At 43.8% G+C, this 18140-nt stretch overlaps 1 protein-coding gene across 1 annotated transcript; it reads right to left on the reverse strand.

Annotated features, from left to right (window-relative positions):
- Positions 1 to 4072: 4072 nt before the first annotated feature.
- On the reverse strand, positions 4073 to 12771 carry ARL14EPL (ADP ribosylation factor like GTPase 14 effector protein like). Its single transcript, XM_019469606.2, has 4 exons — positions 12034 to 12771; positions 10621 to 10735; positions 8569 to 8708; positions 4073 to 4816 (listed from the first exon to the last, which is right to left on the reverse strand). The coding sequence occupies exons 2-4, from the start codon at positions 10711 to 10713 to the stop codon at positions 4594 to 4596; spliced, it is 456 nt and encodes a 151-aa protein (XP_019325151.1). The 5' UTR covers positions 10714 to 10735; positions 12034 to 12771; the 3' UTR covers positions 4073 to 4593.
- Positions 12772 to 18140: the final 5369 nt, after the last annotated feature.

Here is an 18140-nt window from a genome sequence, read left to right on the forward strand (position 1 = left end):
AGGGGTGCCTGGGTGGTTAGGTCAGTTGGGCATTCTACTTCAGCTCAGGTCATAATCTCATGGTTCATGGGTTTGACCTCTGCATGGGGCTCTGTGCTGACAGCTCAGAGCCTGGAGCCTACTTCAGATCCTGTGTCCCCCTCTCTCTTCCCTTCCCTGCTCGTGCTCTGTCTCTCTCTTAAAAATAAATAAACATTAAAAAAAAAAAACCAAGAACACAATCATATAAAGTGTAAAACAGCTAAAACTACAAACTGTAAACACAAAATCCACTGTTTGTTAGGCATGACTAGTGATGATAAGCCCATTGCCTTCTATAGGATGAAGGAAAAGTACCATAAAATAGGCAGAATTTTAGGAAATCTGTCAATTGGAAAAAGAATATTCCAAATACAGGATTAAAATATAGAGATTCTGAAAAAGAAACACAGAGTAAAACTGCTTAGCCTGGATCATAAATATGGGCCACTCTCCTGAATGCTCCTGAAAACTGACTTCTGTTGTAGACACCAGGAAGAAGGAAGGAAAAGAAATAAGATAAAAGGATTTTATCTACGGGGTAAGCTAAAGCACTCAATGCCTGGCACATATTAAAAGTGTCAATAAATGCAAGCAATTGAGAAATCCACACATCAGGGGTGCCTGGATGGCTCAACCAGTTAAGTGTCCAACTTCTGCTCAGGTCATAATCTCATAAGTTTGTGAGTTTGAGCCCCACATAGGGCTCTGTGCTGACAGTACAGAGCCTGCTTCAGATCCTCTGTCCCCCTCTCTCTGCCCTTCCCCTGCAGGCGCTCTGTCTCTCTCTCAAAATAAATAAACTTAAAAAAGAGAGATAGAGAAATCCACATATCCAATGGCACCTGCCTACAGGGCCACTTTGCTGAACAACTAACTGTAGGAGGTGTGGTTGGCAGTGTAGACTATGGGAAAGGAATCCCCTGGGCGCATGCAGCAAATAACCTCTATGGCCAAGCACCGCAGACCCACTCATACGTTTCAGTTTCCAAGGCATTATGGAAGAACGATCTGTGATATCTACAACTTCTATACATATTCATGAAGACATATGCCAGGATTGAAAGATAGCCAAGCAAGAAAGAGGAAAATCCTGTTACAATGACAAGACAATTTCCTTGGTTCGTGTCATCAGACAGGACAGCTACATTTCTTGGCTAATCTGAATTTAGTTCAGATCACTAAAGAGCTTTGTTCATTTTGTGATAAAAATTAGACACTTGCAAAATAAATTTCTGACAATTCCCCTAGATTTATTTTTGCCATAATCATTTAGTGCAGGAGCCTTTTAAAAAATGCATAGAAATGGCATTAGATCAAGATGAAATAATGTGGTTTCTAAAAAAGCACTTCATCAAATGTTTTGCTAGGTTTCTATAAAAGCAGTAGGAGGGGTCTGCTTAGTAATCATTCAAATTCTTTATTTTTTGCTTTACTTGGAGAACTTACCAACATGATTTACCAACATACTTTTTAAATCAATACATTTTATTTTAATTTAAAAAATTTTGTTTAATGTTTATTTATTTTTGAGAGAGAGAGAGAGACAGAGCACAAGGCAGGGAATGGCAGAGAGAGACAGAGGGAGACACAGAATCTGAAGCAGGCTCCAGGCTCTGAGTTGTCAGCACAGAGCCCGATGTGGGGCTCGAACTCAGGAGCCATCAGATCATGACCTGAGCAGAAATCGGATGCTCAACTGACTGAGCCACCCAGGCACCCCCAAACCAGTTAAATCAGATTATCTCATCTAATGTTTAAGACTCAATGATAAGAAGAGACCAAAGGTAAAGACACTTTAAGGTTAATTTACCTTATTTTATTTTTAATGTTTATTTTTGGGGGAGAAAGAGAGAGACAGCGAGGTGGGCATAGGGAGAGAGAGGGACAGAGGATCTGAAGCAGGCTCTGTGCTGACAGCAGAGAGCCCAAAGCAGGGCTTGAACCCACAAACCGTGAGATCATGACATGAGCCAAAGTAAGATGCTTAACCAACTGAGCTACCCAGCTTCCCTGCCTTATTTATTTATTTATTTATTTATTAACATGAAAATAGGACAGCTAGCAATACGGCAGTGTTTCTCAAACTTACTTGATCATTAAGACTTACCTGGGGTGCTGGAGGAAAAAAAAGTATGGATTTCCAGGCCCCCTCCTTGGAGGCTCTGATTCCTGAGGTTTAGGGTAGGGCTCAGAATGAGTATTATTAAAAGCATTTGAAGGAATTTCATGATCAGGCAAACCAGGGAAATGCTTGGTTTCATGGAAAGAAGACTGACCTACTACTGGGGTTCAAAAATACCAAGAGTGGCCAGGTCTTCTGTGTGTCCTTAACTGAGTCATTTGATCTCATTGGGGCTAAATTTCCTCGCTCGTAAAAATAAAACAACAGCAAGACAGGTTTTAGTCCAAAATCCCCTTGAAGACAGGAACCCACTGGCCTATGCTCACAGCTGGATCTCTGCCTAGCCCAGTTCCCCAGCACAGGACAACCTCTTGGTTATTTGTTGAACAATTCACTAGCTGGACAACATAGAAGATTCCTTTTCAAATTTAAAACCATATGATTCTAAAATCAATAATAAAATAATCCATTTGGTCAGCCATTTGCAAAACAATATTCTCAAAACAAAACAAAATATAAACAGACAAAACAGCTCCCCCCACTCCTTTGACTGGCAGGTGGCTGGTGAGCATTTCAAAGGATCAGACCTGGGTCACTGGGTTTCACGCCTTCTTCACAGGATGGTGACGGTTCAAGGTGATGAAGTGGATGCACTTAGCATCACATGTGGCTCACAAATGTTAAGTAGAGGCTCAGTAAAAGGGAGTTGAATCTGGAAAACCCAGGAAATTATGTGGAAAACAGAGTAAGTTCTCAGGCCACGTACACAGGAATACCATAGTCATAGCATAACTTTTAGGATTTTTGTTAATTTAGTCCCAAAACATACTGTCAAGTAACAAGTCGAGAATCATTCAGAACCTTCCCTGGCACATGTGCTTGGGACACTGATAAAGAAGGAAAAATAAACCCTGAAAACTCTTGTTTATAACATTTCAAGTTTATTCTAAAATCAAATACTAATTTTTTTTTACATTTATTTATTTTTGAGAGATAGAGACAGAGTGTGAGTGGGAGAGGGGCAGAGAGAGAGGGAGACACAGAATCTGAAGCAGGCTCCAGGCTCCGAGCTGTCAGCACAGAGCCCGATGCGGGGCTCAAACTCACAGACCGCGAGATCATGACCTGAGCTGAAGTTGGACACAACTGACTGAGCCACCCAGGCGCCCCGATACTAAATCTTTTTTTAAAAAATTATACATTACTCTATTTAAAGGCTTCCATATATTATATTGTTCATATAACTTGAATTAATGGTTCTACAGGTGAAATGCACACACCAGCAGCATCACCTTGGAAATGCGAATTCTTGAGCCCTGCCCCAGACCTAAGGCATCCAAAACTCTTGGTGGGGGACAGCAAAATCAATGATGTAAATGTCTTCCAAGTGGTTCTGTTGCACTCTGAAGTATGAGACCCCTGACTTACGGTAAACAGGATTCTGTTACAAAAGCAGACCCAGGGGCGCCTGGGTGGCTCGGTCAGTTAAGCATCTGACTCTTGATTTCAGTTCAGGTCATGATCTCATGGTTCACGGGATGGAGCCCCGCCTTGGGCTCCATGCTGAGCTTGGAACCTGCTTGAGATTCTCTCTCTTCCTCTTTCTCTCTTTTTCCCTCTGCCCCTCCCCCACCCATGCTCTTTCTCCCAAATAAAAAGGAATTAATTAAAAAAATAAAAGCAAATCCAAAGAAGGCTCAGCTCAAAGGTCTGTATAACCTTCTACAATGTATCAGAATTGAAAAAAATCACGTCTACTTAGTCAACTAACCTACAACAACACACTTTTACATAACTTGTTTCCTCCTTTTGAAAAGAATCTTGAAATACTGATCCTGAATTGCAAAGAAAAAGTCAACCACTGGCGTGTAGGATACCGTCATCCCAATTTCTCAAGTTTGCAAATAAAATACAAATTTTTCATAAAAATACTGCCAGGTATTACCAAATTTAATTTTAATGTTATCAACATATAAAAAACAAGACAATACAGTGCAAAGTCACAGAGTGTGGGGGTGTATTTTTAATTCAAGAAGTGAGTCGGACTTGGAACTTGTGGTGTGTAAGGTTGCAAGGGTAGCTAGCTCTTACAAACTTATGATTGTATGTTCTCTGTAAGGAGAGCTCTCAGCTACAGAGTTCTGAACATCTTAAAACTACATCTTCTCAGGTACCAGTAAAGACGAAAGACATTTTTGACTTGAGGGCAGAGACGGAGGTGTTCGAGGGAGGCGATGCTGAGACCATGCACTGTCACCCTTTGGTCACGAGTGAAGGCATTGGAGCGACTGCCCATTCTACATTGTTCTACAGTTTCAGAGAACATGAACCTTCAGCATCTTCTCCCAGCATTTCCCCCAAGCCCTAAAATCCACCCATGAGAAAGAGGTTGGCTTCACTGTCAAGAAGAAACATAAAGAAGAAACAAAGCTGTTCCCAGGGAACAGCTCCTAGTCAGGAACGGGGTATGGCAGTGTGCTGACCACCTCCCCAGATTCGGTGACAATGGCATCATAGACCCACCGACGGTTGCACCGGCACTCGGGCCCACACTTGTTGGAGTTGCACTTGGGACAAGGGTAGAAGCAGCCCAGACAATTCTTCTCCAGGCAATCACACAGATCGGCGTCGTTACAGATCAGCCGACCACTTTTGTCGTACTTCTTCCTGACCCTGCCGAGAAAGCAGACGACAGTCCCGGTTTCCTCAGCACGGAGAATGAAGGACTATGCAGCTCACTTCATAAATACAGCCTGTCTATTCTGAGCAAATGTCATCCTCAAGATTACCCAGCCATGCTCCAGAATGTGATATGGCAGTGGTGTTTGGGGAAATTCAGCCAACATGCCACGGATTCCCAACACGGCCAGGCTAGTCACTTTGTTTTCCCAGCATGCTGGGGAACAGAATATTCCACCGAAGCAAATGAGAAAGAACAGCTGAATAAAAGCTTCTTCCTACGAATGCCCCCAATTTTTCTTCAAAACTGTAATCATCCTTGATGAAGTTTTCCCTGAAAAATTGCACTCTTTTTTTCTTTCTTAAAAAAAAAAAAACACTAGAGGGAGGGGCACCTGGGTGGCTCAGTCGGTTGAGCATCTGACTCTTGGTTTCTGCTCAGGCCATGATCTCACAGTTGGTGAGTTCGAGCCCCGCGTCGGACTCTGGGTTGACAGCGTAGAGCCTGCGTGGGATTCTCTCTCTGTCTCCCCCTCTCTCTGCCTGCCCCTCTCCCACTTGCGCATGCACATGCACTCTCTGTCAAAATATATAAACTTTTTTTAAAGCACTACAGTGAATACAGTTATATTTTTAATAACTCGAGATAAATATTAGAACTGTGCATTACTACGCCATCATCATTAAGAAGAAAGACACACACACGCGCTAACAGTCCTTTGCTACCTAACAGTCTCCAGGTACCCTTGCTTCCCTTCCTTTCTGATTTTGTTTCTTACCCAGTGGAAGGAGAGAGAGCAGGTGATCAAGGTGGTAGGATCCGTCATGAGCTAAGTGAAGGCAATTAGTTCTGTACCCGAGGCGAGCAGTGGAGCCCACACCCTGCTCTAAGTGCCCACACTTTCTCTGTCAGCCCCTGCAACACGTCCAGGAGGCAAAAGCTTCCACAAGAATTCTGCCATCCTCTCCAAACAGACCCTTCTGAAATAAACCCTTCAAAAGTGAGCCGCGTGAAAGCCTCAGTGTGACAAAAGTGCCTCTATATAGCTTGTATCCCTTATTAACAATTGGAAGTAAAAAATTAACAAGGGCTGGCCCTAAGCTGGTGTGGTGAGACTGTCCACTTTTCTGCTCCCTTTATCCTGAAACAGGCACAGAATCTCCTCTCTTCCGGTTCAGCTGAGTAACGCTGTTTCTTCTTCCTCCCTCTCCTAACAAAGCAGGGGAGGCTGGGGATCACTATGGAAACTTGCTGCCCGATTTTCTCACTTTATCGGGAATACCTTCCAAAGAGGATTTACATCTGGAGTGCTTTGTCTGTGGGATGCACAGACCACCCCCTCCCATGTCCACCAGGAAATTCAGGTGCCAGCAGACCAGGAGATTTAAAATCTAATATGGGGGCGCCTGGGTGGCTCAGTCAGTTAAGAGTCTGACTTTGGCTCAGGTCATGATCTCACGGTCCATGGGTTCAAGTCCCATATTGAGCTCTGTGCTAATAGCTCAGAGCCTGGAGCCTGCTTCAGATTCTGTGTCTCCCTTCTCTCTTTGCCCCTCCCCTACTCATGCTCTCTCTCTCTCTCTCTTTCAAAACTAAACATTAAAAAATAAATTAATAAAAAAAAAATCCAATATGGAAACCGTGGTCATGAAGCCACCAGAGAGCACATACCAGATCTTGTCCTTGTCACCTTGCCTTAACCCAAAAATATTCCTTTGCCTTAACTCTGATACCAACACACAGATTTTATAGTTTCCTGTTCATCTGATGCTTTCTTTTATAAAACTCTCAAATATCAGACATACAAAAGTGTGCAAAACAGGGGTGCCAGGCTGGCTCAGTTAGAAGAGCTCTTGATCTTGGGGTCATGAGTTTGAGCACCATGTTGGGTGGCAAAGATTATTTTAAATGTTTATATATTTATTTTTTGAGAGCACGCAAGCACATGCGCGAGCCAGGGCAGGACAGAGAGAGACAGGGAGAAAGAGAATCTCAAGAAGGCTCCACACTCAGCACAGAGTCTGACGTGGGGCTTGATTCCACGAACCGTGAGATCATGACCTGAGCTAAAATCAAGACTCGGATGCTTAACTGACTGAGCCACCCAGGCGCCCAATGGGATTACTTTTAAATAAATAAATGAACTTAAAAAATAAAGTGTGCAAAACATAAATGCACAGGTAAAGAAGAAGAATAAACCAAATCTCTACTTGCCCACTGCCCAGCTTGATAAAAGAGTATTATGGCACTGAGGTCTTCTCCATGGCCCGCCCACAGCATCCCTCAACCCGGCCCTCCAAGAGGAACCACAGCTTTAAGTAATAACAATCCCTTGGGGTCTTGAGTTGGCTCAGTCGGTACAGTATGCAATTCTTGATCTTGGGGTCATGACTTCAAGCCCCACATTGGGCATCTGGGGCGCCTGGGTGGCTCAGTCGCTTCGGTGTCCGACTTCGGCTCTGGTCCTGATCTCGTGGCTCATGAGTTTGACCCCCATGTTGGGCTCCACGCTGACAGCTCAGAGTCTGGAACCTGCTTCAGATTCCCTCTCTCTCTCTCTCTCTCTCTGCCCCTTCCCCGATCACTCTCTGTCTCTCTCTCTCAAAAATAAATAAACATTAAAAAAAATTAAGGGGCCCTGGGTGGCTCAGTTGGTTAAGCGTCCGACTTCAGCTCAGGTCATGATTTCATGGTTTGTGGGTTCGAGCCCGGCACTCAGAGCCTAGACCCTCCTTAGGATTCCGTGTTTCCTTCTCTCTCTGCCCCTCCCGCACTCGTGCTCTATCTCTCAAACATAAATAAATGTTAAAAAAGATTTAACATAAAAAAACAAAATTCATCAACATTGGTATTGTCAGACTAAATGCTGCCTCTCTCTGGAACCTCTCTGCTGTACTGATGAGGTTCTGTATCCTGAATGTTCATTAGCCTTTTCTTCATTGTTTGGTTCATTTCTCTCTTTAGATGTTTATCTTTTTCTTATTGACTTATATAAACTCTGGATACTGACCTTCCAAATTATAAATAACTTCTCCTATCCTGTGGTTTGTCTTTCACTATTTTTAAGGCGTATTTTAATGGGCATAAATTTTTAAGTTTTCAAAAAATTTTTAATGTTTATTTTTGAGAGAGAGGGAGAGGGAGACACAGAATCCGAAGCAGGCTCCAGGCTCCGATCCGTCAGCACAAGGCCTGACACGGGGCTTGAACCCCCCAACCGTGAGACCATGACCTGAGCCAAAGCTGGACCCTACATCTTTCTTACTTTTAATCATCTTTCTTACTAAAGCTATTACTCTAATCCAAGGGTTTCTGGTACCTTTAAAAAACTGATTACTAGTCTGGGATTATTGTCTATTTCTTGAAGTTGCTAACTTCCAAATACGTGGGGCAATACTGCACTTGAGAAAAGATATTTTTTTTAATTTTTTTTAATGTTTATTTATTTTTGAGACAGAGAGAGAGACAGAGCATGAATGGGGAGGGGCAGAGAGAGAGGGAGACACAGAATCAGAAGCAGGCTCCAGGCTCTGAGCCATCAGCCCAGAGCCTGACGCGGGGCTCGAACTCACGGACCGTGAGATCGTGACCTGAGCTGAAGTCGGATGCTCAACCGACTGAGCCACCCAGGCGCCCCAAGAAAAGATATTTTTAAAACATAAAGAAGAGGCAATCTTTGCTTTGTCCGGGAGAATTCAGGCATGTTACAATCCTGCAAATCAAATACAATAAATCATGATCTTACTTGTATTTTACAGAAAAATACTCATTCATCTTTGACATCCGAGCTTTCTTTTTCTGCTGCCTTGTTTCAGGATTAAAGTCTGCTACCTGTGGTCCAGGGTTTTGAAATGCCAAGCATTTTAACTGCCGCTCTATCTGTTGCTACAAAACAAATAAAATGTATTAGTAGTAAGAATTTGAGAGTTGTTTTATGTTGTATCAAAATAAACTTCCGCCATAATATCATGAAAGCACAGATGTTTTACCTAGAGAAAGAAACAGTTTTATTTGATTCAGTCTCTAAAGATGATATAAATGTCCTCACGTGTAAATTTCCTCACATTAGGTCATTCTTTCTGAATGAAGAAATCCACAGTAAAAAACTCATATAATTAAAAAAGGAAAACCATAGAAAACAACCCAGCAGGAACAGAAATCCTTTTACACCTGGAAAATACCAGTTGGCTTCTCAAATCTGATGGGGATGAAAGTCAGAATTAGCATTTTATGGAGGGAGGGAAAAAGGGAAGAGAGCCCTTCTGCAACTCTTGGCTGCAGAAACTCAAGGTGAAGGGTCTCAAACCACAATGGGACCCCAAAGTGCACACAGCCCCATCCTCCCCCCCCCCCCCCCCCCCGTGTTCTGGAATATGTTTCACAACAATCATGTTGTTGGATCACTTCAAGGCAGTGTGCACCCACCTGAAGGATCCACTCTCAGTAAGAGCCAGATTTGAGGAAGAAAATCTTCCTCGCATGGCTTTCTAGAGTGTTAGTGGAGATTTTCAAAAGACTCCATCTGGGGACATTTACAGATGGAAAAGAAATGGAGCCCAATTGAGAAAGACAAGGAACAAAGATGCTTCTTCAATAAATCCTGACACCTTATTTCAAAAATGTGGCACATAGGTCACTAGGGAAGGGAATGCTATTCTGAAGGATTTCAGAAGAATATAATCTCATTGGCCCCAAAACACACAGGCTGTCATACAGAGATGAAATACCACACCTGGAAACAAAAGGGAAACTTTCAAAGTGTGAATTTCAACGTAACAAGTCAGTAACAACTTCAGCCTTGTCTGCAGTTGATTTAGCTTATAATAATAGTCCAGTTTGTCTAAAATAATATAAATATGTTCTTTTAAATTTTCTGGGTTATTTTTTAAGTTTATTTATTTACTACTTTGAGAGAAAGGAGAGAGCACAAGCAGGGGAAGAGCAGAGAAAGAGGGAGAGGGAAAGGGAGAGGTAGAGAGAGAGAGAGAGAGAGAGAGAGAGAGAGAGAATCCCAAGCAGACACAACACGGTCAGTGCACAGCCTGCCATAGGGCTTGAATACACAAACCACGAGATCATGACCTGAGCCAAAGTTGGATGCTTAACCCACTGAGCCACCCAGGTGCCACATGTTTCTTTAAATTTTCATTTTGGTGTGTGTGTATGGGTTTGTTTTACAAACTAGACCGTATGAAACAATTCTGTATTTAGGTATGGCTGTGAAATAAAGACAACTTCATATCGTCTACTGTCATTGTCAGTTCCATGACAAAAGTGTAAGAACACAGACATGAGACGCAAGTTCAAACCTTGGCCACTTGTCAGGGGTGTGCACTGAACAAGCTCCCACTTCTCTAAGCCTCACTGATTCCCTTTGCAAAACGGGGTCACGATAGTACCCTGTGATACAAGTTTGATGAATTAATATGTACCAAGTTTTAGAATCATGACCAGCAGGTAATAGGGGGCAAAAAAAAAACCTTAGGGCTTGTTAAATAAAAACACTGGACTATAGTCTCTGCAAATATTTTTCTCCAAGGGGCAGGATTTTATTGCACAGAACATTGGGTTGTAAATCAAGGGAGGTGAGTGGCAGAGAGGAGGTACGTGAAGTGAGACCAGCCCCTCAGAGAGCAGAAAGAAATGGGGGAAAAGCCCCACCCGTATGGAGGAGCAGAGAACCTTCCTGTGAAATCCTGATGGGACCCACCTTCCACCCAAGACCAGGCTCACCTCCGAGATCCCCGAGCTGAGACCTCTCCAAATACCATGAAACCCTAATATCCACTTGCCATACCAGCTGCTTTTGTCCGATCTGACAGTCTTTCTCAGGAGAGCTTTGACCTGTGTGTCCCTCTTGCGTGACACTCTTCTCTGATTGTTCATTCATTTCCAATCACTAAACGAAGGAACTGGGACCGAAAGAGAACACATTAGTATGATATATCTCCGGTAACCTAATCCTGGGACTTTCTGGCTCTCTCACTACATCCTTCTTTCTTTCAAAGCCAGGTTTCCTGCAAAAGCCATCCACTCTCCTGGCTTCTTTTTTTACCCCTCACTCCAAAATCCCATATCTGCCTCCCCCCAGACCACCTGACCAATGCTTTTATCTGCCGGGAGTTCCATGAACAAATCACACCTAACTTCTAACCATTCTTAGCATCACAGACTTTGCTGGAGCAGACCACCCTGGGACCATCCACTTCTCTCTCTCACTCTCTTTTTAAATGTTTATTTTATTTTTGAGAGTGAGCAAGAGAGCGTGAGCAGAGGAGGGGCAGAGAGAGAGAAGGAGAGAGGGAGAGAGAATCTTAAGCAGGCTCCTTGCTGTCAGCACAGAGCCTGATGCGGGGCTCGAACTCAGGAACCGTGAGATCATGACCTGAGACAAAACCAAGAGTCGGACACTAAACCCAGTGAGCCACCCAGGCACCCCACTTCTCTTTAAGAGTCTGCATTCTTAGACCCCCATTGTTCCCCCATTACACATAATCCCTTGACAAAAAGTAAGACACGTGAATGTCATATGTCCCCAGTAACATTGTGAAAATCCCATCCACTCTTGTGGGTTCAGTGTCACCTCTTTGTGCAGATAGTTCCTCAGGGTGCTCTAAAAGCCCTGGCTTCCTCACTCAAGTTTTCTGACACATTTCTAGTACAACATGGGCAAAAGGGAAGGCATCCGGTGTCCATAAAACCCAGCTGCTAACATGCCTACAATTTGCTCTGAAATACTTGGTTGTATACACAGGGTGCCGTTTATGGATGCGTGACTCAGGTGAGGTCAACATGGGATGCTAATCGCAAATTGCATATCCCAGGCTGCTCTGCAGTGTTCTCTCTCAGAAAGGACCAAGCTCCAGAGGTGGCTCCCACAGCCCTGCGGGTTGTCTTACCTCTCATCCACTGCTGGGACTGTCTACAAGGGTGCTGTTTCTACCGAAGAAGCCTGACTTATGCTTTACCAAGGTCCCTGGGGGCGTTTGGCACCACAGGCTTGCTGCTTGCCAGCTGGATCTATCCGCGTATCTGCATTCTCCCAGGTCTAAGTCATAGACCGTCCACTCTTCTGTATCCCGCACTCTCCAGTTCCCCATAGTAGGTCAGGAAGTTGAGTTTTCTTTCCCTAACAATTGATTTTCCTTTTCATTCTCTATCAGGTGGAATCCACCCTACAGATAGCGGCCTTAGTATTAATGGTACTTACCTTTGATCAGGACAGCTTTAACGTTTGCGTCAGCTTGACGAAACCCCAGCCCAGGCTTCTTCCTGACTCTTGAAACTGACCTCCTTTTTCCCAGAGTTTTTACTTCAGAAAACTCATCGTTATAAATTCTTTCTCTGTCCCATTGACATGTAAATCTTCTCAGAGCCTCCAGCCAGTTTTACAACCCAGGAATGTCTTGCTCAAAGATTAGGAGGCATCCCTTTGAAATGTAATCAGCCAGGAAGATGGCACCTGTGTTTGCGTTTGCCAGTCTCTGTGGGAAGGTAGAGCCTAACTTGCTAATTGGTGGGTGCCAATTAGCAAACACAGGTGGCTTAATCACGGAGAAAACCATTTGCAAAACTCAACGTGCTCGACACATCTCCTGGATCAGCCTCTGTCAAGCCCTCCAGTTGTTTCCTTCTGCCTTTTGGGTCACGCTGAGTTCACACTGAGTTCTGGCTTCTCTCCCCTGTCATCACGGTCTTGAACCAAGTCTTGCCTGTTTACCTGTGTCCCGTGCAATTTTTCCTTTGACAGTCTCACATGCAGTGTCACTTGTGATCAGCCAAACACTCACGCGGAGTATTTTCCAATTCATCTGAAGATAAAATCACACGGAGCTATTTTAAAAATTGTAAATTTCCTGAAGAAGGAGGACTTAGAACTACTTCCATTCTGACCTCCATGTCTACTTCCTAATTAAGATCTTTCCAGCTTATCTTTTTTCGCAAAGTTTTATTTAAAAAAATTGTTTTAATGTGTATTTATTTTTGAGAGAGAGAGAGTGCACAAACAAGGGAGAGACAGAGGAGACAGGGAGTCACAGCATCTGAAGCAGGCTCCAGGCTCCGAGCTGTTAGCACAGAGCCCGACACCAGGCTTGAACTCACAAACTGTGAGATCATGACCTGAGCCGAAGTTGGACCCTTAGCCAACGAAGCCACCAGGCACCTCTGAAATTTTTGTTTAAACTCCAGTTCGTTAGCATATAGTGTAGTATTGGTTTCAGGAGTAGAATTTAGTGATTCATCACTTACATATAACACCCAGTGCTCATCCCAACAAGTATTGTCCTTAGTGGCCGTCACCCATTTAGCCCATCCCCCCCCATTCCTCCATCAACCCTCAGTTTGTTCTGTATAGTTAAGACTCTCTTACGGTTTGCTTCTCTCTCTCTCTCTCTCTCTCTCTCTCTCTTCTTTTTTCCCTCCCTTATGTTCATCTGTTTTATTTCTTAAATTCCACATGTGAGTGAAATCTCCAGCTTACCTCTTAACTCTGGCAAAAGACCCTGAGAGCAAAGCAGCCCCTACGGGAACCCAACTACCGGCTCAAGCAATTAGGACTGGCCTGAGCCAGCAAGACCCCAAGTGACTGATCCCAAGACAAAGATACACCTGACCTGCACTGCCCACCTGTGGAGACCCACCCACCTCTGTCCCACATTTCCCTTACATAAACCTACAAGTATTTCTAGCACTTTGGAGACAATCTTTGAGATCTTTCCGGTGTTGGCCTTGCTGAAATAAATCCCTCCTCTCTCTGCCTTTGGATTTTGTGAGCCGTGAGCAGCAGAACCTCATCTGTTTGGCTCTTGCACCCCTGGCCCCCAGTTACACTTTCAAATTCCAGACCTACTGGGCTTGCAATTTGCAAAGCAGAATCCTGGTAATCTATATCATTAATGAGCCCTGCAGGTGAATCTTCCCCTTAAACTCCCCTTAAACAACAACAACAAGTAGGTGTTAGTTTTCTCCAACCAGTCTTGCCATCTGATCCTAAAACTACTGTCTGTATTTTCCTCCCACCCTCAATTCATCCAAACCATTGTGGTTGTGATAATATTTTCCTAAATCCGATATTTCTTTATCTCATTCCTATTATAAGACTTCGATGAGTTCCCACAATAACACCCCACAAGCCCACCATAGCAGAGAAGGTCGGTCCCAACTACCCCCAACTCACCCATGTCTACACTCGACTCCCCGCACACCCCCATTCAGGGCTGAGCCTGCCTGATCTCACCATTCCCAGTAACAAACACACCTCTCACCTCCCACCTAACTCGGCACTTGACCTTTGAACTCTGGTCTCTGCTCCAAGAAGGCTCCAGAAACCTCCTCTGATCTCTCTAGTCCCTGCAGGCTTGGGATCTCTTTGGTGCTTCCTGAAGAAAATCTCTCCTCCCCAAACCCCCCACCCCCCACCAAGGGACCCTAAACCCTCTACCCTCTTCATGTAACAAGTTTTCCTCCTCATGGGAATAAATACGAGCTCATGATTATCCTTGCAAGCTAGAATTTTTCCTGAAAAGGCATCCGTGTAACTGCAATGAGAGAAATGAGTATCTTATGTAAATCCTCTGCCTGAGAGCCTTTTATTTAAGTGCTTTGTGAAATACACTTTTCCACAAATAGATTGGGGGTGGGGGTAGGGGGACTTGCTTCTTCATATTACAAATAAAGCAAAAGGAAATTATGATACAATATCCCTGGGGACTGAAGTTTAATTGGATTCTATTATAAGCCCAAAATATCTGTCCCAGGAAAAGTAATAAAAGTGTTCAGAATTCCCCCTTTTTTCCCCCCTGCTTGGTTTTCCCAAGGCAGGGGCTCTTGACCTTGCATGAGTAAAGAATACAGTACATATTTATTCCCACTAACCTCTAACCGAAATTCTGGCATTTCCTTCTATTACAAGGCAACCAACAAATAATAATAGTGTTAGCAGTACTTGTGATTTTCTTGCCACTGAAAACACAGATGTTTTCATCACCCGTTAAAATTGCTGTCGACCCGTCCAAATGTTATTTACACTTACCCCTTCTTTAAAATGATGGTAGTTCTTGGCCCACTGCTAGAATGTATTTGATAGGTGAATAATGAAACACATATACTGCTATCACAAATTGTTTTTAACATTTGGATAAGTGTCTTTCAGTGTAATTGCTTTCCTTTGTAACCTCACAGATCTTATTTCATATGATTAAAAACATCATTCTAGGGGCACCTGGCTGGCTCAGAGGAACATGGTACTCTTGATCTTGGGGTTGTGAGTTCGAGCACCACGCTGGATGTTGAGATTATGTAAATAACAACAACAACAAAATTTTTAAATATAATTTTAAAAAAACATAAAAATTCATCCTAAACAAACGAACATTCTGGGAAATTGTCCATAGATCTAACCCTGTTGGCCGAAAGGGGTCCAGGACACAAAAGTCAGATTTAAAACCCTTGCACAGAGGCAGGAAGACCCACTGCCACCACCTCTGCTGATCCTAGAGTTGAAAAACAACAGCTCCAGGCTGTAGAAGAGGCTCATAGGGCTGGAAGCAATGTGGTATGTCCTAGGCTATCACACTTAATGGAACGCAAAGAGAACATCGATTTAACAAACTCTGTGTTCAGTCCTCACATTACATCAGATTGCATATGAAAGACCCAAAATATGATCTAGCCCAAAAAGAAGAGGCTCCCAAGGGAGCAGAGACTCCCAGAGCAGGGGTCCTCCAGGTGTGGCCAAGGATGGGGCTTTGAGCCCGAATGGAAATCAACTGACTCAATTTATTTTTAAATGAGAGAGAGAGGGAGACAGAGAATCCCAAGCAGGCTCTGCACAGTCCACGAGTGCAGAGTCCGATGCAAGGTTCGAACTCACGAACTGTGAGATCATGACCCAAGCTAAAATCAAGAGTTGGATGCTGAACCAACCGAGCCACCCAGGTGCGCCCCCAGAACACTGGGTAGTTTAGCGGACATTTTTCTTCATAGCACGACGGTCTTCCTGGAGAAGGCAGTTCACTGATAGACATGCTGGCATAAGCTCTAATTCACTGTGATTGAGGACCTGGAGAAAACTGGAGTTCTACTGGGTCTTCAGCTCTGGAAGTGGTCTTACACCTTTCTTTACCTAGTGCCTACTGCTCGATACGTACCCCCTGAATATTAGGCTAGTGGATGCCAATTATTAGAGACCTACTAAGCGCCAGGCACTTAGACTACTTCATTCGATTCCACGACTGTGAACTAGATGTTATGTCTATCTTTCAGATGACCAAACTAAGGCCCAGAAAGATCCTTTTGGCCCCACAGGTACAAGTAGGCTACATGAGTCTGAAACCCAGATCTCTTTGGCCCCCAAAACTAAGCTTTTCTCAGGATGTTACACAGCTTTAAGATTTGTTTTATGGGCACCTGGGTGGCTCGGTTGGTCAAGCCTCTGACTCTTGATTTCGGCTCGGGGCATGATCTCGAGAACCTCAAGATCAAGCCTCTTGTTGGGTTCCATGCTGACAGCGTGGAACCTGCTTGGGATGCTCTTTCTCTGCCCCTCCTCTACTCACGCACACTTTCTCTCTCTCTCTCTCAAAATAAATAAATAAACTTAAAAATATGTATTTGTTTTAATGATGACCACCATTTCTACACAGGACATTGCAGAGGGAGGGGATATTGTTGTCCTTTTCAAAAGAAGGTATGGAGAAGGACTGAGGGAGGATGCACTTTAGATAACCTCAAGTTTGCCCTCACATCTCAAAGGGTGTGCTGGGAAAAGACTTCCACCTGAGGCACATGAGCCACATCTGATTTCAGGATGGGATTCAGAAGTCAGCATAAAAGAAGAAAGCCAGTGGGGTGCCAGGCTGGCTTAGATAGTAGAGCCTATAACTCTTGGTCTCAGGGTCGTGGGTTCAAGCCCCATGTTGGGGGCACAGATTACTTAGAAAAAAGAAGAAAGTCATGTGTAGGCAAAGTTACCTTGAAAACGCCTTCAGAAAATGCTACATAGAGAATAGCTTTATACAGCCAGACATTTCACCAGCATCAGGATAAATCATTGTTTCTTCTATTGAACATCAAATGAAGTAGTTGGCTTAGGGTAGGAGCCACCATGGATAAATTGTTTACCTTGAAACCTCAGAATCACATCACCTGGCAAGTTGCTGGCTCTATGGAGGCCTTGGGAACTATGTCACCCTAGAAGCAGCCCAGGTCCAGATCATCTTCCTGGTCACTCTGGGGCACTGGTCATAGAGGGGAATGCAGGAAAATGGCTCACACTTGAATCATTCACACTTATTTTTAGGATGCCCCCAGCACCATAGAGTTGAATTTTTGAGGGCTTATTATATCCTTTTGTGTTTTGTTTTTTAAATAGGCTTCATGCCTAGCGAGGAGGCTAACACAGGGCTTGAACTCACGACCCTAAGATCAAGACCTGAGCTGAGATCAAGAGTCAGGTGGTTACTGACTGAGCCACTCAGGTGCCCCAAGGGCTGATTATATCTTGCATAAGGTGGAATAAGTACATTTTTTTCTTTTTTTCTTTCAATGTTTATTTATTTTTGAGAGTGGGGGAAGGGGCAGAGAGAGGGGAACAGAGGATCTGAAACACACTCTACGCTGACCGCAGAGAATCCCATGTGGGGCTCGAACTCACAAACTGCGACATCATGACCTGAGCTAAAGTCAGATGCTCAACCAACGGAGCCACTCAGGCGCCCCTATTTTTCCTACTTTTCATCCCGAATGACACTAGCAAATTAGCAAAGCAAGAAAAATGTTCAGTTTATACTCTAGCCCAAAAGTTGACCTCTGCTTTTATTCAGGAGCTGATAAAGCTGTGTAATCTGAGAACTATCTGGAAGACACTCCTCAGAAAATATTTAGAAAAGACACACACATAGACATCCATAGAGAACATTCAAATGCATAGTGTGGTAGTGAATGGATCGAAAGGTTTTCATTAAAAGCTGCGACTCACAGTAGAGATTCGAGCTATTTTGATCTCATTCTGTCTCCAGCCTTAGTTTCCCATACCTGCTAAAAATGATAAGTCACTGAGGTAATTGACAGGTGACGCAGATCCCACCAGGGACACCCTGGTAAAGAGAAACACTGTGCTGGTGATCAATTAAGCCATTCCCCTGCTGCTCCCTCCCAGCTGAGTCAGCTGGTTTCAAAGCCACAAAACTGCACAATAACCTCTAACAAAACCTTGACTGCCATTTGTCCAAAAGTATTCATAGTAACTTGGATCCAAGCCTTTGGGGGTGTTTTTTAGATAAACAATGTGGACACTTTAGAAACAACTTTATTTAC

Source organism: Panthera pardus, unplaced genomic scaffold, assembly GCF_024362965.1.
Source record: "Panthera pardus isolate Hobbes unplaced genomic scaffold, ASM2436296v1 HiC_scaffold_2, whole genome shotgun sequence".
Classification (NCBI taxonomy): domain Eukaryota; kingdom Metazoa; phylum Chordata; class Mammalia; order Carnivora; family Felidae; genus Panthera; species Panthera pardus.